Raw genomic sequence first — 23,096 nt, 5'->3', positions numbered from 1 at the left:
ATTATGTTTTCATGGTATAATGGAACTTTAATGTAGAGGACTTTTCACAACTGTAAGTTTGCATTTGTATGATATTTGTATGATTTATTCATGATTGTGTCATGCCCAGATTGCCAGCTCCAGAGGGCAAGGTCCATATCTGGTTTTGCTTGCTATTTTAAAGCCAGTATTTTCCCCAAACCTAGAATATAGGTAATTCTCAATAGATAGATATTGAGTTAATAAACTATCATTATGCCCTTGGCATTATAGTTATTTGATGGAAAACACTACTCTGCACTACTTTCCACCATGGTCTTTATGAATCTGACAAATTGGAAACCTTACTGCGAAACTAAACTTTACATATCCTTGCTTCAGAACAGAAACTGTTGAAGGACACAAATCTTTTCACTTTCTCTTATACTCTCTATGTTGACAGTACAGTGGTAAATACCAGGCTTTCCCTGAATGTTTTTAACCTTGTGGATGAATGAATGAATGCATGTCAGTAAACCCACAGAATGTTTAGCATGGTGTGAGCTTGTCACATTTCTTTGCTTAATGGTCAACAATGTGGTATCAAGGACTATCCATTGGCCTGTTTGAATCCCAGGCTCACAATTTATAACTTGCCTCAACCAGGGCAAGTTACTTTATCTCTCTTAGCCTCAGTTTCCCATCTCTTAAGTGAAGATGAGAGTACCAGTGCCCTATGGAGTGGTGTGAGGAATTATTGAACTACTGCTTGCAGGGTGCTAAGCCTAATACCGGGCCCACACTGAGTGTCCAATGCCCGTCACCTATGATTAATCATCCCCATTCTGATGTGTTTCCTGTGGATTCTTAAACTAATTAGTCACTGATTCCATTTCAACTCCCTACAGATTTCATGTGTGAGGAAGAAAGAACCATGCTTCATAAGACACAAAGTTACTTGGGAGGGGGTTGGATAATCAAGATTTGTTGTGTGTTCACTGAATTAAGCAAACATTTCACACTCCTTATATTATCCAGCAAGGTATCTGTTGATAAGCTACCATCGTGCAGGGAGTGGACTAGATGCTGAGATCACAGTCCTTGCTTGCAAGGGTTTGCAGTGTCATGGCAGCAAGAGAGATATTGGCAGGTAATGAAACAGAGTGTGTTAGATGGGGGAAGATCCCTTAAAGCACATGGCAAAGCGCTAAGTTCTTGAAAAAAAGAAATGGAAAACTCAGATGATCATCAAAATTTTGAGATGGAGATTTTCTGGTGTGCCTTCCCCAGAGATCTTAGGGCAAATAGGAAATTTAAAATGATGGAAAACAAGATCAAGGCATTTGATTAGCTTTCTGATCCCAGAGTGTCCTAGTTATTCCACAGAGGCCTGATTCCCCATGTAACACTCATTGAGGATATTCTGAAGATCTTATGAGACTTGCTTGATGACCTGTCTGTGCTTCCCACATCCTAGTATAAAGGTGGCTACATTTCATAGCCTAGAAAGGCTCCAGTGAAGTTCCTTAATGAGAAGTGAGAAAATAGGTGCATTTCAGAATCAGAAGTAAGTGTATGTGTTTTCATGTTCTTTATTTTTAGCCAAGAGGAGATAGCAAAATGTCTCAAATTGAGGCACGGTAATTTGTACCTTGTTTGCGTGAAATATGCCCAAGCAAAGCCTTCTGTTCTCAGTTCCTGAGTTTGAAGCTCAACTAATTTCCTTAAAAAACAGGCTTTTGAAATTTCTATTGATCTCCCTTGATAATATTTTACAGATCTGTCACAGGTACAAAAGAATCAAAAAAAGGCAGAAGTTCTACTTGCTGTAGAAAAACACGAGGACATTTTCAGGCATGTGTGAACGTTTACCCTATCATAAAGTTCTTAGACCTGGAGCCAGGGGATCTAAAAGCCCTTTACTTTTATCTATCACCTATCATCCATCCATCCATCTATCTATCTGTCTATCTATCTATCATCATCTATCCTCTATCTATCTATCAACTATCATCTACCTATCTTCCATTTATTTATCATCATCATCTATTATCTATTTATTTATCTATGTATCTATTTATCCAGAATCACCTATCTATCTATCATCTAACTATCTAATCATCTATCACCTATCTATTTCTTTACTTTTTGGTAAGATTTTGAGTGTGTGCATTTATCCTCTTTGTGGATCCATAGTTATATTGGTTTCATTAGATTTTTATGAAATTTGTATTAGAAAAAAAAAGGAGGAAGTCTAAGGACCATTCTTCCACTGAATTCTTGCTGAGGGTTCTTCCTTAACTTACTTCCTTTTTCTTTCTTTTTTTTTTTTTTAATTTTCAGAAATGATATGTTTTCTCATTCTCTTGTAACTGAACAGGCTACAAAATTGATCTAGACAGCAACCCATTGAGTCGTGTTGCCCTCTAGCACATTCTCACCAGGGCTGAATCTTTGACTGACTTTTTCTATTTTTTCCTTTTCTCCTTTTTCTTCTCTTCACTTCTTCTTTTCACCGGGGTGCTACCCTCCTTCTATATCCCCATTATCAGCTCTGTTAGTCTCTGTGTTCCAGAAACACCTGGCTTCATGAGCCAGCATCTTGTGCAGTTGAACTCACCTGATTTCAGAAGCATGTTAAGCTAGGTTTCATGCCCAGCTGTCGCCATCCTGAAATGCTTGATAATTTTTGAACATAGATAACTAATAGACAGAACATAGATAACTAATATTCTTATTTTGTACCGGACCCTGTTTATTAGCTAATCCTAGTTCCAGGTTTTACCACTTGCAGCTTTGTACTGTCTTTTTGCAACTCCTTTGTTGGTTCTTTCTTCATTAGTTAGGGACTTTGCTTGGTTGTAAACTACTAAAGCCACAACTTGTTCAGAAGATACCTTTCACTCTAGCTTGACACAGGCTGCTGTGTCGTCTGTGATCTTCTTTCTCTGCAAACACATGTTATTCATTGTCTTTTTGGTGCCTGTCTAATAAGGACTTCTGTGCTACTTTTGAGTGGATATTTCTGGATCCCAACAAGTCACTGAGTTCATGGGTCCAGACTATTTCATATCCCACAGGCAGTCATTAAGTGATATGCAATAAATGAGTTTTTCTGCAACTGAGACTTTTAAGTCCAATTTCCTGCCATGCATTTTATAAATTTGAAATTTTGTATGAAATCCTGATCTTTTTCTTTCCTTTTTTCTCTGTCCTGGGAACACTGTCTACACTCTTTCTAGGGTTTCCTGGGTGCAAATGAATAGGAAATTATCTCCTTTTCCATCCTTTTGATGTCATTTAAAGAAATATGCTGTTTAATGGGTAATTTCCTGCTAGACACTTCTGGAAGTGTAGCTACAACTCTCTACTGACTTTTGTTCTGCAGTGAAGGTCATTTTTATTCTTGGTAGAAAATTCATAAGTGGAGATGAATCAGGCTTCCAAAGAAGTGAATCATTTACATTTTAGGGAACATCTAAGCTGGGACTTTTGCAACTCCTCTGCATGAAACCTGTACACATACACACATCCTTAGCAGTTCCAAAGAAAGATCACATATGGTGCCTTTGTCTCCGTTCTTTATTCTTCCTAGAATACCTTCTTAAAATAAGTTCACTGCTTGTGCTCATCCTCCTTCAGTTTGTTGCTAAAAAAAGTCACCGGTTCACGAGTACTTCAGTGATGTTACTATTTAAAAGTTGAACACCCTCTCCACAAAACTCCATTTGCTTTTTTTTCTTTTTTAAAAATTTTATTTTGTTTTTTCAGTGTTCCAAGATTCACTGTTTATGCACCACACCCAGTGCTCCATGCAATCTGTGCCCTCCTTAATACCCACCACCAGGCTCACCCATCCCCCCACTCTCCTCCCCTCCAAAACTCCATTTTCTTAATTTTTCTAACACTGCCATTTGCATCACCATATACTTAGTTGCATTCCTCTTTGTCTCTGTCTACTAGATGCGAATGCTGGAAGGGCAGGGATTTTTGAAGGTTCTGTTCATTTTGACATCTGCAGGGTCTTAGCCACATGATGTGTGGAGTATCAATAAACACTTACTTTATGAACATCTAATTTGATGTCCACAATGACTTTAGGGGCAGGCAAAACAGATGTTCTCATTCCCATTTACAAATAAGGAAATGAAAACTCATGCTTAAGGATCGTTGGTCATTATCAGTAGCTTTTACTAGTGCATTCAACCAATGTTAAGTACTTACCCTTCTGGAGAAAGGAGATAAAGCCCAAAAAGGCACTCTCATTGGCTTTCTAAAACTTAGACTAAACTAAGTTTCATGGACTCATTTGGAAATGAGATAAGAATCGGGCAAGTTTAAAAAAAAATTGAATATAAGAGAAGGGAGAAGGCAAACAAGAAAAGGCATTTGAGAGGAAGGAAGAGGAAATTCAACACCAGTAGTGATGTAAAGGGAGCTAAAAAAAACCATGGGGATTGTCATACTATAGACAGAAAGAAGTTGTGATTAACAACATAAATACTGACTATGCAAAACTTGTTTCTTTATTGGCCCATTATATCATTACTGTAGACTGTTTGCAAAATACTGAGTGAGCATTAATGTGACTTGATTCTTTGTTCATTTATTTGCCGTAAGTTTATGAGAACTCTATGACTGTGCCTTTTAAAATTGTGAATCTGGGAACATCTGCTTCATAATCTCCTGGGTAATTGTTACATATGAAGATACCCATATCCCACATAAGAGGTTCTTAAACAAACTTTCTATGACTTTTCTTGATAGAAGCTTTCTAAGAAATATCTTTGTACATTAAAATTCAAAAGCTCTTATTTCTCCTAAGGACATGCTGTCATGTCAAGTTCCGTGGGGATACGGAGATGAGTAAAACACTTATAAGTAATTCATTTTTCATACTTACTCTATTTTTTCTTTTATTTTTAAAATTCAGTACGTTAAAAGTACTTAGAAGTCAGAGTATGCAGGGCATCTGGGCGGCTCTGTTGGTGGAGCTTCCAACTCTTGATTTCGGTTCATGTTATGTCTCAGTGTTGTGGAATTAAGCCCTCTATCCAGCTCTCAGCTCAGCACAGAGTCTGACAGAGATTCTTTATCTCCTTCTGCCCCTCCCCCATTCATTCCCCCACTAACACACATTCTCTCTAAATAAATAAATAAAATCAAAAAGGAAAGAAAGAAAGAGAAAGAAAGAAAGAAAGGCAGAAAGAAAGAAAGAAAAAGAAATCATAGTGCAATAATGAGCTAGACTTTGTCCCTGCCCCTGAGGAAGGAGTATATGAGGAGTAGAAAGTAGACACGTTATGGTGATGTAATGTGCTACAGAATGAAAGAGAAGTAGGCAGCTTGTGCTGGAAGCATAAAACATACCAAGCCTTGTAGGATAAGTAGAGTTTGAGAAGCCAAAAATACTGCAGAGAAAAAAAGGATATGTAGCTCAGTTGTATACATGGATATAGGAATAGGTATAAATATTGTTATCCTTAGGTATAGCTATAGGTATAAATGTAGGTGTCTATATAGAGAAATATAATAGTAATTCAATATAAAGACAAATGAAATAATGGATTAGTAGAAGTACAGAATCTGTTTAGGGTAGTATAATATGAATGATACATGGAGATAATGAGAAAAATCATTTCAATAGTCAGTAATATGATTTGTACCTTCCTGTCTCCTTCATTTCTATTGTTTCTAGCACAGGTCCAGACCCTGAGAAAATGTCCATCACAAATAAGAGTGTAGTAACAGAATTCATTCTCCTGGGCCTTACAGATAGCCCCGAACTCCAGCCTCTCCTCTTTGTGCTGTTTCTGGGTGTGTACCTCACCACCCTCTTAGGCAACCTGGGCCTGATATTATTGATCAGGCTGGACTCTCACCTTCACACTCCCATGTACTTCTTCCTCACTAATTTGGCCTTTGTAGACTTGTGCTACATCTCAAATGCCACCCCGCAGATGTTGAGTAATTTCTTGTCAGAGAAGAAGACCATCACCTTTGCTGGCTGCTTTACACAGTGTTACATTTTCATTGCACTTCTCCTCACTGAGTTTTACATGCTGGCAGCAATGGCCTATGACCGCTATGTGGCCATATGTAACCCTTTGCACTATAGTATGAAAATGTCCAGGCGTGTTTGCATCTGCTTGGCCACATTTCCTTATGTCTACGGCTTCTCAGATGGGCTTTTGCAGGCCATCCTGACCTTCCGCTTGAGCTTCTGTAGATCCAATGTCATCAACCACTTCTACTGTGCTGACCCACCACTCATTAAGCTTTCTTGCTCCGATACTTATGTCAAAGAGCATGCCATGCTCATATCAGCTGGCTTCAACCTCTCCAACTCCCTCAGCATCATCCTGGTGTCCTACACCTTCATTATTGCTGCCATCCTCCGGATCAAATCAGCAGAGGGAAGGCACAAGGCATTCTCCACCTGTGGTTCCCACATGATGGCTGTGACCCTGTTTTATGGGACACTCTTCTGCATGTATGTAAGACCACCTACAGACAAGACTGTCGAGGAATCCAAAATCATAGCTGTCTTCTACACCTTTGTAAGTCCGCTGCTTAATCCACTGATATACAGTCTACGGAACAAAGATGTAAAGCGAGCCTTGAAGAATGTTTTCAGAAGAAATATGGTCACTAAGATGGAACTGCCTCCAATTTCCAGTAAATCATAAGTGAACCTTTGACTCAAATATCTTTGCATCATGATGATGTATTTTGATATTTTCTATGAATATGTCTCAAATGTTTCAGCTAAAAATCTCAAGTCTGGAAAAAATGAGTTTCACTTATTAACCTAGGCTCTTGTCCCTCAACATGTGCTCCACAGATCAGCAGCAACAACATCACCTTGGCGTTTATTCAAAATTTAGCACCACATTCTGCACTTAGATCCACTACGTCCAAATCTGGGTTTTGATTACATCATAGGTGATTTGTAAGCATATTAAATTTGAGAAGCACTGCTCTAAGAGAAAATTCCTACTTAATATTTCATAGGACTTTCCTGTGTTCTTATTGTTTACAACAATAAACAGGATAAAGATGCTCTTAGCTCAGTTCCCTGGATTTATTTTATTCCTATTACCGTCTATCTTTTGGGACTAGGGGTCTTTATGAAGCATCTTTCTGTACTTCTCTGACCTACTAAGTAAAGCTAAAACCATGAGTCACGAGAGTGATTCCTGTTTCTTGTGAATGTGCTTTTAGAAAAGGTCAGTAAAGGAATGGGAAGAGAGGAATATAGCTATTTTTTTTTTTTTTTCCTGCTTCAGAGTTTGTGGATCTTGTCTGTGGCCTCTGAACTATAGGGACTGACTTCTTCCTTCTGACCTGCAAGGCTGAATTTACGCACTCACGTCTAAGAAAAGAAAGAATACTTTCTGTGTCACTTGAATTTTAAAAATTGAAAATTTCTTGGCATTATCATTTATCTTCTTTTCCAGAAGATTTTTAAGTGAAGGTTTAAATTATTGATTTGAGTTTCACTTCTTTTCTCATATAAATGTTTATACAGTTTACCTAAACATGACTTTAGTTGAAAACCACTAAATTCAGTACTTTTTACATTCAGTTTGCAAAATATTCTTCTTTTTCCCAATGTGGCCTTCTTTAGCCTATAGGCCATTCAGAAGACCATGCTTAATTACCATGTACTTGGAATTTCAGAAGATATTTCATTGTTATTTATTTGTAATTTAATTTTGTTGTCTGAGAGCATATGCCTTATGATTTTAATCTTGGAAATTTACTAAATCTAGTGATTTTTTCTAGCTCTATTGAGATATAATTGACATATAACATTGTAGCGGCTTAAGGTGTTCAATTTGATGATTTAATACATGTATATGTTGTGAAATGATTATCAAAAGACTATGAGTTAACACATGAATTGTGTCATATAAGCATGATTTGTTTGTATGTAGTGGTGGTAGTAGTGGAAACATTGAAGATCTATTCTCTTAGCACTTTCCAGGATACAGGACAGTATTGTTAACTATAGTCACCATGTAATACATTAGATTCCCCAGAGCTTATTCATCTTATACCTGAAGACTGTTGCCTTTGACCAACATCTCCCCATTTCTCATGTCCCCAGCCCTGCCACCCAGCATTGTACTGTTTCTGTGAGTCTGACATTTTTAGATTCCACATAAAAGTTAGATCATATAGTCTTAGTCTCTCTGACTTATTTCACTTAACCTAATACCCTCAAGGCTCATCCATGCTGACACCAATGGCAATTTCCACTTCTTAATGATGGGATAATCTTCCATTGCATATCACCTGTGTTCCATCATCTGCAAATGGACACTTGTTTCCATGTCTTGACTACTGTGATTAATGCTGCAGTGCATGTGAGGGTGCAGACATCTCTACAAGTTCATGATTTCATTTCCTCTGGACATAGCCCCAGAAAGAGGGCTTACTGGATCGCATCATAGTTCTATTTTTGATTTATTGAGCAAGTTCCCTACTGTTTCCATACTGACTGTACTGATTTACATTTCCATCAGCAAATGCACATGTGTTGCTTTTTCTCCATGTCTTCTCCAGAACTTGTTATCTTTCATCTTTTTGATAATAGCCATATTAATAGCTGTAAAGTTATAGCTCACTGTGGCTTTCATTTGCATTTCTCTGAAGCACTTTTTCATTACCTGTCAGTTATTTGCATGTTTTCTTGGGGAAAATTTATTCAGATCCCTTGTCCACTTCTTAATTAGTTCTTTGTTTTTTGTATTGAGTTGTATAATTTTTTATATATTTTGGACCTTAACCTCTTCTTGCATATAATGTTTGCAGATATTGTCTCCTAATCCATAGGTTGTGTTTTCATTTTGTTGATTGTTTCTTTTGTTGTGCAGAAGCTTTTAAATTTAATATGGTCTAATTTTCCTTTTGTTGCTTGTGCTTTCGGTGTCATTTACAGAGAACCATTGCCAAGATCAATGTCAAATAACCTATTTCCAATGGCAGGTCTTAGATTTAAGTCCTTAATTCATTTCAAGTTAATCTGTCTGTGTGTGGTATAAGATAGAGACCCAATGTAATTGTTTGGCATGTGGTTATCCAGTTTTCCCATCGCCACTCACTGAAGAAACTATCCTTTCCACATTGAGTATTTTTGACTCCCTTGTCAAGTATCAGTTGACCTTACATGCATGGGTTTATTTCTAAGCTCACAATTCTGTTTCATTGGTCTATGTGTCTGTTCCCCCCCCCCTTTTGTTTTGTTTTGTTTTATTTTATGCCAGTACCATGCTGTTTTCATTATTATAGCTTTGTAGAATAATTTGAAACTAGGAAGTGTGATACGTCTGGCTTTGTCCTTTCTCATGTTTGTCTTGGCTATTTGAGGTCTTTTGCGGTTCCATATGAATTTTAGGACTTTTTTTTTTTTTTTTTTTTTGACTGGTATTGAACTCACAGATGAGTTTTGGGAGTATGGACATTTTAACAATTTTAACTTTCTTTGACTCCATAAATCCTTGGTATGTATGTATGTATTTATTTATTTATTTTTTCAATTTCTTTAATCAAAGACTTGTTTTTAATTTACAGATCTTTATGTATTTAAAAAATTATTTATTTATTTGACAGAGAGATCACAATTAGGCAGAGAGGCAGGCAGAGAGAGAGGGGGGAAGTTGGCTTCCTGCCAAGCAGAGAGCCCAATGTGGGCTCAATTCCAGGACCCTGAGATCATGACCTGAACTGAAAGCAAAGGCTTAACCCACTGAGCCACCACCCAGGCCCCCCAAGACCTTTATGTTTTGATTAAATTTGTTCCTAAGTATTTTATTTTTCTTCATGTTATTTTAAAAGGGATTTTTTTCTTTATTTCTTCATCATATACCTTTGTTATTACTATATAAAGCTGTAGCTTGGGTGCCTGGATGGCTCGGTTGTTTAAGCAACTGCCTTTGGCTGAGGTCATGATCCTGGAGTCCTGGGATCAAGTCCCACATCAGGCTCCCTGCTCAGCAGGGAGTTTGCTTCTCTCCCATACTCTCTCTCATTCTCTCTCTCTCTCAAAAAAAAAAAAAAATAAATAAAATCTAAAAAAAAAAAGATGTAACTTATTTTTGCATTGTAATTTTTCATTCTGCATAAACTTACTGATTCATTTATTCTAACAGTTGTTTGATAGTGTTTTTAGGGTTTTCTGTGTATAAGATCATATCATCTGTAGAGACAATTTTACTTTTTTCTTTCTGACTTCCAGTATTATGTTGAATAAGAGTGGCGATAGTGGTCACCTTTGTCTAATTTCTGACCATAGAGGAGAGCTTTCAAGTTTTTACCATGAAGTATGATATTAGTTGTAGGCTTGTCAAATATAGATTCATGTAGGCTTTTTCTATACCCAATTTGTTTAGAGTTTTTAGGATAGGACGTGAGTATTGTAAAATACATTTTATGCATTTATTGAGATGATCATATAATTTTAATATTTTATTCTATTAATGGATACATCTTTTCTTCACAAATAACAAATCCCTATAGACAAAGTGTACTATATAATAGATAATGGGTACAAATGAATTTGAATTTTGCTTTTAAAGTTTGATATGTGTAATTTGAACAAGGGTTTTAACTTCTTTTATCCTTAGCTTACTTTTGTTTGATAATAATAATAAAATATTTTAGGTTTTTAAAAATATTACTTTATTATTGTGTAATTTACATGCAATAAAATGTGTCCATTTTAAGCACAACTCAATGTGTTTTGACAAATGTGTTTATCTCTATAACTGCAACCACAATTGATACATAGAACATTTCATCACTTACAATACATTTTTTTATCCCTTTGCTGACAGTTACTTTCTCACATACCTAGCTTTTGATAATCACAATGTACTTTCCTAACTTATTTTTATTTATTATTTCTTAAATATTATTTATTAAATATCATTTATTATATAAATATTTAAATTTATATTTCATATAAATGGAATGAAACTATATACAGTATATGTGTGTATATTCTTGGACTAAGCAAAATATTTCTGAGAATCATCTAGTTGTTCTATGAATCCATAATTTGATATATTTTCTATTAATGAATAGGATTGCATTTTTAAAATTTACCTCAATGTGTTTATCCACCCATCCATTATTGGAATCTGAGTCGTTTCATTAAGTATCAGACTTGTCTTAAGTGTTGGTCTTAACAAAGGAGTGATTTCAAGTGCAAACTAAGATTCTCCCACCAACCTGAAATAAATTCACATGGAACTGAGGTGATTCAATTAAAAACCATGACTTTCTATCTTCTTATGTAAAAACTGCTTTTTCTTTCGTCCTCAACTGATCAAGTCACCATGGATATAAAGTCATCACCTCTGAGATACCTTGCTAGACTTTTGTAGGCAGAACTGATCATTTTCCATACGAATGTTCCATTCTACTTTGTAACTAAAATTTTGGGTGCATTTCTGCTATATTCAATAATAGGGCCAAAAAATTAAATTACGTTGTGACATTGGAATGGGTAATTAGAAGATAATAATAAGTTTAGGGATCTTCAGCAAACCACAGAGCACTTGCCCTGTAATGTAGGAAGCTTCTCCTCAGCTCTCATGTGCTTCCATGCTAGAATGCAAGCCATGCAGAGTCGGATTATACTGATCTTAAGAAGAATTTCATGATTTTGTAACTAGTGCAACATGTGTCAATTTAAAAATGCTATGTCACCCAAAGGCATTGGTAGGTGAAATACGGCTCTATTTCTTCAGTAAATTCACTCAAAATTTATGTATGGAGCCCTTAGGATGTTTGAGTCCCTGTGCTGAGTGTTGTGTATAGAGTGAATATAAAATGTCAGTCTCTGATCCTCTCAGAATTCATGGCCTGGAAGGAAAGACAAATCTTGAGCCAACAGACATTCCATTTACAATTAGCATTGTAATGAATGTCATAAAGGAACTGAACGAGGTCACATAAGTGAAAACAGTTACTGTGGTGAGGAGGCTTAATGAGGTGGAGGAATTCCTCTCTCAGAAATTGACATGGAAGCTGCCATCTAAAGTATGAGCAGGCATGAACCCTAGGACGTTTGGGAGAAGTGGTATTCAAAGCAGGGACACGGCTTACCAGAAATTTCTGAATTTGCAAAAAAGGTGGTCATGAGACCAGCACGGCTAGACCAGTGAATGAGGGAGAGATTGACAGAGAACATAGAGGAAGATGATATTCGGAACTTTGATTTCAATACATCATTTGCCAAATGTGCCACAGCTGAAGACTTCACAGTTGGACTAAGGACTATGAGCACATGGACTGTATCATTTTATCTTTGTATCTCTTCGATGAGTGGATAATTGGACACTTGGTAAATGGTAAGAAAAGATAGACGTACTATTTTCACATATAGCGTGTTTGTTTTCACTTGTGGGCCGATGAACAACTTGTTGTTAAATGATATGTTCACCAAGTTTTTCATGAAATATTATCTTCTAACACCGGGACTTAACATCTTGAATGAAATCTGCTGTGGCTCATTATGATATCTTATCCAAATGGTTTTACTCACTGGGTTTAATAACCTTACCGCTTTAATCTAGATATCAAAGTCCTTTCAGCAAATGTTCATTCAATAGCAACTATGTGGACAAAACACAATTCAGACTAGGGAAAATCACAAAACATAAATCCCGTGGATTATATTATTATTTTATATCTTTATTAATTGTCCTTTTACCTAACTAGAATAAATGGTGATCCATAATACAAAGACTCCATGAGAATAAACTCTGATCACTCAAAGCAATCAGCTCAAAATGATCACAAACTGGGGGTGCCTGGGAGGCTCAGTTGTTTAAACATCCAGCTCTTGATTTTGGCTCAGATCATGATCTCAGGGTCATGATCCCAGGATTATGAGATCCAGCCCCACCATGGGACCTGTGCTCAGCAGGGAGTCTGCTGCAGATTTTCTATCTCTCCCCCGATTTTCTTCTGCCCTTTCCCCACCACATGATTCTTTCTCCCTCTCTCAAAATAAATATATAAACCTTTAAAAAAAAAAAACCTTTTTTAAAAAAAAAATTACTACTAACTGATGCAAACACATTGTGAAAATCCCAAGACTCTAATTAGTGTATCTACATAAATAACTATTTCCCTGGAGTTTTCTATTTTAGTAATACTGAAGTTATTTCTTCAGGGTAGGTAAAAATATTTTAGGAATAAGAACTTCAAATTACAGTTTGGGTATAAATCACTCCCAGGAACTCAACCCTTGGACCACTAGTGTCTCTGAGTCTTTCCTGGGGTCAGGTAGGAATGACAGCTCTGACTTCTATACCTGCACTTTCTCTTCTTGTTTCAGTTTTGGATTTTAATCAGGAAGAGTTAGGTGACAACAAAAGCAACTTTAATTTCTTGGCTAGTTAGAATGAATTGGTGTGTGTGTGTGTGTGTTTTAATTATTCACTAGAAAACATAAAAGTCTCATTGGAATTATGTGTTTACACTGATCATTTTACTTTAAAAATATTGTTCTCCCCAGTCATTCAATAATTTAACACACACTGAATAAGCATATTAGACGAAGCACCTGATAATCTCGTAATTTTGCAAAATAGTATCTGTTGAATGAATACCCTCCCAAAAAATCTTAAATCATTGAAAAGAGACAGATCAGGAATTATTATACTCATTCTAGAAAAAATAAAGCTCTTATAGAACTTAATAAATCTTTTAAAAAAATTATTTGAGAGAGAACTTTTGGGGAAAATTTATATTAACTAAGAGACACATGGCTAGTAATGAGTGTAGGATTTGTAACTACATAAATGCTGAGTCAGAATGTTATCAATGATGGACATTTTAGAATTTATTTAGTCAAAGTCCTGATATTGAATAAATGGGGACTGAAGTCCAAATAAGGAAACTCACTATAACAAGGTAAAAAAAACCTGTTTTTTAAATGAAGACTCAAAAGAGTTTTTACTGATAGTATTCATTGGTACGAAGACATCCTGTGTAACATGATCCAAAATTTAGGTTCATTCATTGTAATCAGGTAATGTACCTTGCTCTTAAATTTGTGATACTTTGGAATGGAAACTGAAGAGGAAGATGCTGGAGTTCATTATAGTGGAGGAGACAAAGAAGATGCTCCTTCTGGAAAATTAATATTCACACGAGATGATTGACGGCTCCACCAACTAACTGACTTGTTTGCCTGTTTCTTCATTTCCTACCTTAAAATATTACTATTTTTCCAGATATTCCTGAACATTTATCTATCTATATGACCCATTGACGTATCTGTATGCTGGATTACTGATCCTATACTTCAATAATCCTTATTTCTCTTGTCTGTGGTCCTTTCCTTGGCTTCAGTTATCTCCTAGTCTCACACTCAATCCATCTTATAAAACAACAAAATGGTGACTTTATGCACATGGAATAGTTCCTACGTATAACGGCAGCTCAACCTTACCTGCTCCTTTGGACATGTGCCTTTTAACGGGACCCTGAAGAGGACAAACTTTTCCCCAAATGAACATTTCAACATGCAGAGTGTCAGGGACCAGTGATAACTTACAGAAATGAGCTTTGCACTTTGATATTAAGTGGGAGAATAGGAAATTCTCGGAACTCCACATTTTTACCATATATTCATCATGTTTACTAATTTACCACATATGGCATGATGTTTTTGCTCAATAATCCCTACTAAATTACAGAGTAATGTTTTGTTTTCTTGCATTTTTATGTAATAAAAATACATATGCATATCAACATCCTTGTGAATCAACTTCAAGTGGGCATGGAAAAATCTGTATAGTCTATTATTTTGTTTATCTATGAGCATTCCAATCCAGAGAAAAGCAGATTTACATTATTGAGGCAGTGAACCCTTATGCTGAGTTTTATTTTCATTACATTTTTTTTTAAATAAAGGACACAGATTTTTAAAAAATCATTGCTACTTACATAGACTTCTAATTACCCAGAAGTTTCCAATTGGACGCCAATGTCGTAAGGAGACACTTGTTTAGGAGGATGTCTGGTTCCCTTCTTCACTGAAATTTAATTATATTTCTCGGTGATATTTCTCATACAGGCAGCAAAATATGCATGAGAGACCTCTCCAATAATTCAGTATGAATTAGACGCCGATGTCGTAAGCAGACACTTGTTTAGGAGGATATCTGGTTCCCTTCTTCACTGAAATTTAATTATTTTTCTCGGTGATATTTCTCATACAGGCAGCAAAATATGCATGAGAGATCTCTCCAATAATTCAATATGAATTACTTGGCACTCTACGTTGAAATAGGAGTTAAAAAATCAGAGTTGTGGAGGATAAATTTGCTACTCCTTGAATAATTATCAAATAAATGAACCATCTTTCCACTACGGGGCATCCTGGGTCCAGTAAACTTAAAGAGGAAGCTATCTAAGGCAGTTCCTACTATCTACAAAATTTTGTTTATAGAAATAGAAATAACATTCAGTTGAATTTCTAGCAAGTCTCCCAAAATCATTCAGGGACTTATTTCCAGTGGAAAAAGGCTTTAGTTCTAAAGCAGCAAATTTGAATTTACCATTGAGGTCTACCAAAGAGATTTTAAATTTGCCAACAGTATTTGTCAAATACACATTTCCAATCTCAAATGTCTTCATTTTTTTGAGATATTGAGAATCATGTTCTCCGATACTTTTGGTCTTCATAAAATTTGAATCAGGCAAGAAATTCAGATTGATTTTGGAAATGAGAGTCATGGATGGCAAGATAGGGTTATAAAAAGACGGGAAGAGCTACTAGGGAGGCATGATTTTAAAAGAACATGTGGTAGTTTCAACACAAAAAAGTTAAAATATGTATAAATTATATACGAGTACTTAAAATATTTGGAACATAGTTTTATCCACATATATGTAAATTATCACATACTTTATCCCAAACACTTAATAAGCAACCATTATTATTTGTTTGATGTGATATAATGTGCAAATAGATGCTCGTGCTTAGGGTCCTGCTGTAGAGAATATATGTTTGGCAGTAGAAAAGTCCTGTGCTCACCTGCGATTGATAGACAGAGCTCTGTTGTCACATTGCATTCTATAGCCCTGGAAGTGCTTAGATGTTTTTCTGCTTGTTTCTATTCCTTCCCGTTTATAGAGTTCCTCTTCCATGCTCAGTAGTCCTTCAAACAGTTTTTTCTTTTTTCTTTTCTTTTTTTTTTTTTTTTTTTTGAGACCATGAGTGAATGATAAATTCAAAAGTGCTTTAATAGTGTACCAGGGGCACTACTGAAGGAAGGTGTTTTCCAAATAGTGCAAAATAGGTCTTACATCCCTGTATTTTGTGTTGCTGCTGAGGTGCAAGGATTCTAGCAATCTCTGGTACTCAGTGTGGAAATTAGGGATTCTAAGAGAACACTCGAGATGCTCCAGGCCCTTTGAACTAGTAAGCTTGGGAAAGGCTGCACGTTCTTGCCCATCCTCGAAGCTTCACAATGCACTGTGGGCATATAAAAGGCTCTGAGATCTGAGATTCCCTGCAATCCAGAAACCCGTTTTCCTTTTCTTTTGCAAAACTCAGCATTATATTTTAAATTAAGAATCATTTTATTAAAAATCAAAGCACCACAAACATTTCTTTGTTGGTTGGTTTCATTGTGAGCATATTAATTCATCGAGTCATTCAGATAGGATGATTTTTCTTCAAATACTTAATCTTCTTATGAAAAATAAAGTATAGTTTTTCCTCTCTTTGCATCTTTCCTTCTGTTCCCAGTCATTTCTTATAAAGTATATCTTTTTTTTTGTAATTTATTTTTTTCAGTGTTCCAAGATTCATTGTTTATGTGTCACACCCAGTGCTCCATGCAATACGTGCCCTCCTTAATACCTGTCACCTGGCTTGCCCATCCCTCCACCCCTCTCCCCTCCAAAACCCTCAGTTTGTTGCTCAGAGTCCATAGTCTCTCGTGGTTTGTCTCCCTCTCTGATTTACCCCAACTATTTCTCCTCTCCATCTCCGTATGTCTTCCATGTTATTCCTTATGCTCCACAAGTAAGTGAAACCATATGATAATTGACTCTCTCTGCTTGACTTATTTCTCTCAGCATTTTTCAAACTTAATTTCACCATAGACCTATTTTGTTGCCTGATATCCAGTTATTCTGCTGCACATAGTTTTGAAAATACTAATCTAAAAATCCAGGTGTCAGCAAATTTAAAATTTGTAGGGACCTCATTTGCAATTGTTCTTGCTCTATATGACTTGTAGCATTCTTCTAAAGCTAAAATAAAACAGAATAGCCTCATTGCTTTGTAAACCAGAAGTGTGTATTTGTATGGACAAAAAGTACTGTAATCAGAATGTAGTCTTTTCTTCCTAAATTATAGAATGTGGTTGCTAAACTATTTAAGGGGAATTGAAGCAGACAAGTTAAATTCCATCTTCCCTTTATATATATATTTAAAGATTTTATTTATTTATTTGACACACAGAGAGAGAGATCACAAGGAGGCAGAGAGGCAGGCAGAGAGAGAGAGGGGCAAGCAGGCTCCCCACGAGCAGAGTACCTTATGCTGGGCTCAATCCCAGGACCCTGAGATCATAACTTGAGATGAAGGCAGAAGGTTAACCCACTGAGCCACTTTAGACACCCCTCTCCTTTATCTTTTTATTGTCTTTATTAGTTGTTAAATATAATATGATGGCCAAGCAGATGCTAGCATATAGGGCATAGTTATACAGAGTATACAGATTTAAAGATTAGATGAATCTCATAATGCCATCAAAATGGAAGATTTACCTATGAAAGTGAATATTTTCCAAGTGGAGTCATATTTCTGGTCAGTGAGGAAAAGCCCTTTTGCTATTTATACAAATCCAGATTCTCAAATTAGAGTGATTTTCTTCTCAACGGCCAAAGTTGTAGACTTAAGCCCTGCAAATTACCTCCACTTCAAATTAACAGGGAATGTTGGTTCCAACCCATCGCCATAATTTAGGTGTGGTGGATATAGACCCACACACACCCTCAGATATATATCCTAAAGATATGCTACTGTGTAGATTTCAGGAGTCATCATACTTTTTGGCTTGGGATAAGGACTTTAGTTTGACTGCTTACCGCTTCGTAAATGTTTTATTTGGCACAATAGAAGACCCATCTCTGCATCTATGTGCAATATCTTTGATTTCTCTGGCAGGCCTCCTATCTCTGTATGTAGCATTTACACCCTCTGAAAGTCCTCTCTTCTCTTGCCTTTCTAGAAACTTAGTAATCCAGCAAGTTCTGGTTAAGCGTTATCAATCTTTGATGCTATCCTGATTTCTGAACACATTTACTATGTTCAAATATTTATTATCGAGCCCATTATAACCTTAATTTCCTCTTCATATGCCTCCTTTACCATGAAGATACCAACCAGTGCTCTCCTGAGAAGCACTATTACCCACTACCTCATCTGCCTAAATATCATTGAGCCAAAGTAGCTAACTTTGGAGGGTACTTGCTTCCATCTTCAGGAACAGCTCAGATACTAGAATAGAAATACAGTTGGTGACACTGGCATTGAATGATATTACTATTTGCATCTCAGTGGATCAGTCTTACAGGCTTCTTTTGTGGTATTCCGGTAAGGATAAGTTTACACATGGAAGTATTTGCCAACATTGCATGTGGTAAGTTTCACATTACATAATGAATTCTGATACCTGTTTAAATTTGGAACTCTTAAGCTCTTGGAACATGGAGCCCACATGTAACCTGAGTGGCTGCTGGCTCTTTGATTCACTTCTGCTCACCTTCAGACCCAGCCCACGTCACTCATTCTTATTATCCAAATGGCTCCCAGAGTCATTTGAGTTCTGATCCCTTATCTTACTTAGTCTATCAATTTAAAAATAGCACAGGAAAACACAAAGAATCCATGACCCAAATACATTCTCCAGACTCCTGGAAAAATTATTCATCATTTAATTTTTAAATTATAATTCATATTATAATGAACTGATAATTTTATCTAAAAGCGTAATGCTTTTGTTATAATTAGTATCACCTGAACTCTGTGCTAAGAATAATTCTTTCTCTCCTAATTGATTTTTGCTTTATAATTTCTGGGCATTGTGATTTTGTAGTGAAGAAATTGAACTATTTACATAATGCTGCTAAAATGTTTAGAGTCCAATTTGTGTTGTTTCAGTAGCACACACATGCAACTATGCTGTAAACTTAAATGCTTTCTAAGATAAATTTTAAAAAAGGGATAAGCAAACAATTCTATAATCTTAAGTTTTGGCCACTTCTCTTCCCCCCAATACCCATATCTCCCTTTCTTGATTCATACAAGTGCTTCAGAATGAATGTCCCTACGTTAGTAATTTATATCGGGTTTGTTATTTTCAAATTTGGGATCTTTATCTTTGGTCTGCTTGCATAGGAATACCACATTTCCCTGTATTTTATTGATAGAGCAGCAAAACAGGTTCCAGAGAATTTCCTTCAAACCACTATAATTTGGGGTTCTCTCATACAGCCAGTAGGGGTTGCAAGTCTCAAAAGTTGAGCTTCTAAATATGCAAACACTGTTGACTATTGAGTGTTTTCAAACACATGTCACCATTTTATCTGGCACCATTCCCAGGATCAATGATGAAGCCTATGATTTTATAGTAAACCATAAGTAACAACTGGTCATTCAGTCCATTCGTAGACAAACTTTTTTGTCATTAGGCCACCCCCGCCCCCATTCCAGAACAGGCTGCGTCACAGGGTCTGTTGTCTTGGGAATCATCTGCACATTACACACCCAGCTCATAAGGGCTCCAAAGTTCTTTTTTTGTTTGTTTGTTTGTTTATTTGACAGACAGCTAGAGAGAGAGCACAAGTAAGCAGAGCATCAGGGAGAGGGGGAGAGAGAGAAGCAGGCTCTCTTCTGAGTAGGGAGCCCGATGTGGGGCTCGATCCCTGGACCCTAGAATCACGACCCGAGCCGAAGGCAGCCACTTAACCAACTGAGCCACCCAGGTGCCCCAGGGCCACGGCATTTTTAAAAGTCTCAGCTCTTCCAACTGCAGACACTGGTAATAGTTTTGTGTAAGGATGATGGAGAGTGTGAGAATGGAGAATGAGAGAGAGAAATACATAATGGATTTCTCACTCACTTCTCACTTTATTTTATTCATCTAAGTGAACACTGCTGGCAGCTAAGAAAATGGTCAGAGGAAATTCCACCCTGGTGACTGAATTTGTTCTCTTGGGATTAACAGATCGTCCAGAGCTTCAGCTTGTCCTCTTTGTGCTATTTCTGGGTGTGTACCTCACCACCCTCTTGGGCAACCTGGGCCTGATATTATTGATCAGGCTGGACTCTCACCTTCACACACCCATGTACTTCTTCCTCACTAATTTGACCTTTGTAGACTTGTGCTACACCTCAAATGCCACCCCGCAGATGTTGAGTAATTTCTTGTCAGAGAAGAAGACCATCACCTTTGCTGGCTGCTTTACACAGTGTTACATTTTCATCGCACTTCTCCTCACTGAGTTTTACATGCTGGCAGCAATGGCCTATGACCGCTATGTGGCCATATGTAACCCTTTGCAGTATAATATGAAAATGTCCAGGCGCGTTTGCATCTGCTTGGCCACATTTCCTTATGTCTATGGCTTCTCAGACGGGCTCTTGCAGGCCATCCTGACCTTCCGCTTGAGCTTCTGTAGATCCAATGTCATCAACCACTTCTACTGTGCTGACCCACCACTCATTAAGCTTTCTTGCTCCGATACTTATGTCAAAGAGCATGCCATGCTCATATCAGCTGGCTTCAACCTCTCCAACTCCCTCAGCATCATCCTGGTGTCCTACACCTTCATTATTACTGCCATCCTCCGGATCAAATCAGCAGCGGGAAGGCACAAGGCATTCTCCACCTGTGGTTCCCCCATGATGGCTGTGACCCTGTTTTATGGGACACTCTTCTGCATGTATGTAAGACCATCAACAGATAAGACTGTCGAGGAATCCAAAATCATAGCTGTCTTCTACACCTTTGTAAGTCCGCTGCTTAATCCACTGATATACAGTCTACGGAATAAAGATGTAAAGCGAGGCTTGAAGAATGTCCTCAGAAGAAATATGGTCACTAAGATGGAACTGCCTCCAGTTTCCAGTAAATCATAAGTGAACCGTTGGCTCAAAACTTTGCATCTTGATGATGTATTTTGATATTTTCTATGAATATGTCTCAAATGTTACAGCTAAAAATTTTGTCTGGGAAAAAATGAGTTTCACTTATTAATCTAGGCTCTTGTCCCTCAACATGTGCTCCACAGATCAGCAGCAACAACATTACCTTGGGTTTATTCGAAATTTAGCACCACATTCTGCACTTAGATCCACTACATCCAAATCTGGGTTTTAATCACATCATAGGTGATTTGTAAGCATATTAAATTTGAGAAGCACTGCTCTAAGAGAAAATACCCACTTAATATGTCATAGGACTTTCCTGTGTTCTTATTGTTTACAACAATAAACAGGATAAAGATGCTCTTAGCTCAGTTCCTTGGATTTATTTTATTCCTATTACCGTCTATCTTTTGCGACTAGGAGTTTTTATGAAACATCTTTCTAGTCTTCTCTGACCTACTAAGTAAAGCTAAAAACCATGAGTCATGAGAGTGATTCCTGTTTCTTGTGAATGTGCTTTTAGAAAAGGTCAGTAAAGGAATGGGAAGAGAGGAATACAGTGATTTTTTTTTTTTTTTTTTTTTTTTTTTTTTTTTTTTTTTCCTGCTTCAGAGGTTGTGGATCCTGTCTGTGACTTCTGAACTGTAGAGACTGACCTCTTCCTTCTGACCTGCGAGCCTTTAAGACCTTACATACTCAGGTCTAGGAAAATAAAGAATACTTCTGTGTCACTTGAATTTTAAAAATTGAGAATTTCTTGGCATTATCGTTTATCTTCTTTTCCAGATTTTTAAATGAAGATTTTTTAATTTTTTAAATTTATTTTAATTAATTAATTTATTTATTATTTACATTTTTAACAATTAATTTATTTATTTTCAGAAAAACAGTATTCATTATTTTTTCACCACACCCAGTGCTCCATGCAATCTGTGCCCTCTACAATACCCACCACCTGGTACCCCAACCTCACACCCCCCACCACTTCCAACCCGTCAGATTGTTCAGAGTCCATAGTCTCTCATGATTCACCTCCCCTTCCAATTTACCCTAACTCCCTTCTCCTCTCTAACACCTCTTGTCCTCCATGGTATTTGTTATGCTCCACAAATAAGTGAAACTATATGATAATTGACTCTCTCTGTTTGACTTATTTCACTCAGCATAATCTCTTCCAGTTCCGTCCATGTTGCTACAAAAGTTGGGTATTCATCCTTTCTGATGGAGGCATCATACTCCATAGTGTATATGACCACATCTTCCTTATCCATTCGTCCATTGAAGGGCATCTTGGTTCTTTCCATAGTTTGGCAACCGTGGGCATTGCTGCTATAAACATTGGGGTACAGATGGCCATTCTTTTCATGACATCTGTATCTTTGGGGTAAATACCCAGGAGTGCAATTGCAGGGTCATAGGGAAGTTCTATTTTTAATTTCTTGAGGAATCTCCACACTGTTTTCCAAAGAGGCTGCACCAACTTGCATTCCCACCAACAGTGTAAGAGGGTTCCCCTTTCTCCACATCCTCTCCAACACACATTGTTTCCTGACTTGCTAATTTTCGCCATTTTAACTGGTGTAAGGTGGTATCTCAATGTGGTTTTAATTTGAATCTCCCTGAGGGCTAATGATGATGAACATTTTTTCATGTGTCTGCTAGCCATTTGCATGTCTTGATTGGAGAAGTGTCTGTTCATATCTTCTGCCCATTGTTTGATATGTTTGCCCACAAGTCCTTGCCCTGTAATGTAAAAAGCTTCTCCTCAGCTCTCATGTGCTTCCATGCCAGAATGCAAGCCATGCAGAGTCGGATTATACTGACCTTTAGAAGAATTTCATGATTTTGTAATTAGTGCAAAATGTGTCAATTTAAAAATGCTATGTAAACCCAAAGGCACTGGTAGGTGAAATATGGCTCTATTTCTTCAGTAAATTCACTCAAA

The 23,096-nt window shown here is 36.9% G+C and overlaps 1 protein-coding gene across 1 annotated transcript; it reads left to right on the top strand.

Moving 5' to 3' along the window:
* The first annotated feature begins 5,678 nt into the window (after nucleotides 1-5,678).
* LOC131810879 (olfactory receptor 5M11-like) lies at nucleotides 5,679-21,142 on the top strand. Its single transcript, XM_059138870.1, has 2 exons — nucleotides 5,679-6,269; nucleotides 20,171-21,142. Exons 1-2 carry the CDS (start codon nucleotides 5,679-5,681, stop codon nucleotides 21,140-21,142), a joined length of 1,563 nt encoding a protein of 520 aa, XP_058994853.1.
* The last annotated feature ends 1,954 nt before the right edge of the window (nucleotides 21,143-23,096 follow it).

The sequence above is a fragment of the Mustela lutreola genome, chromosome 1 (assembly GCF_030435805.1).
Source record: "Mustela lutreola isolate mMusLut2 chromosome 1, mMusLut2.pri, whole genome shotgun sequence".
NCBI classification, from domain to species: Eukaryota; Metazoa; Chordata; class Mammalia; order Carnivora; family Mustelidae; genus Mustela; species Mustela lutreola.
This window is presented reverse-complemented; position numbering and strand designations above follow the sequence as displayed.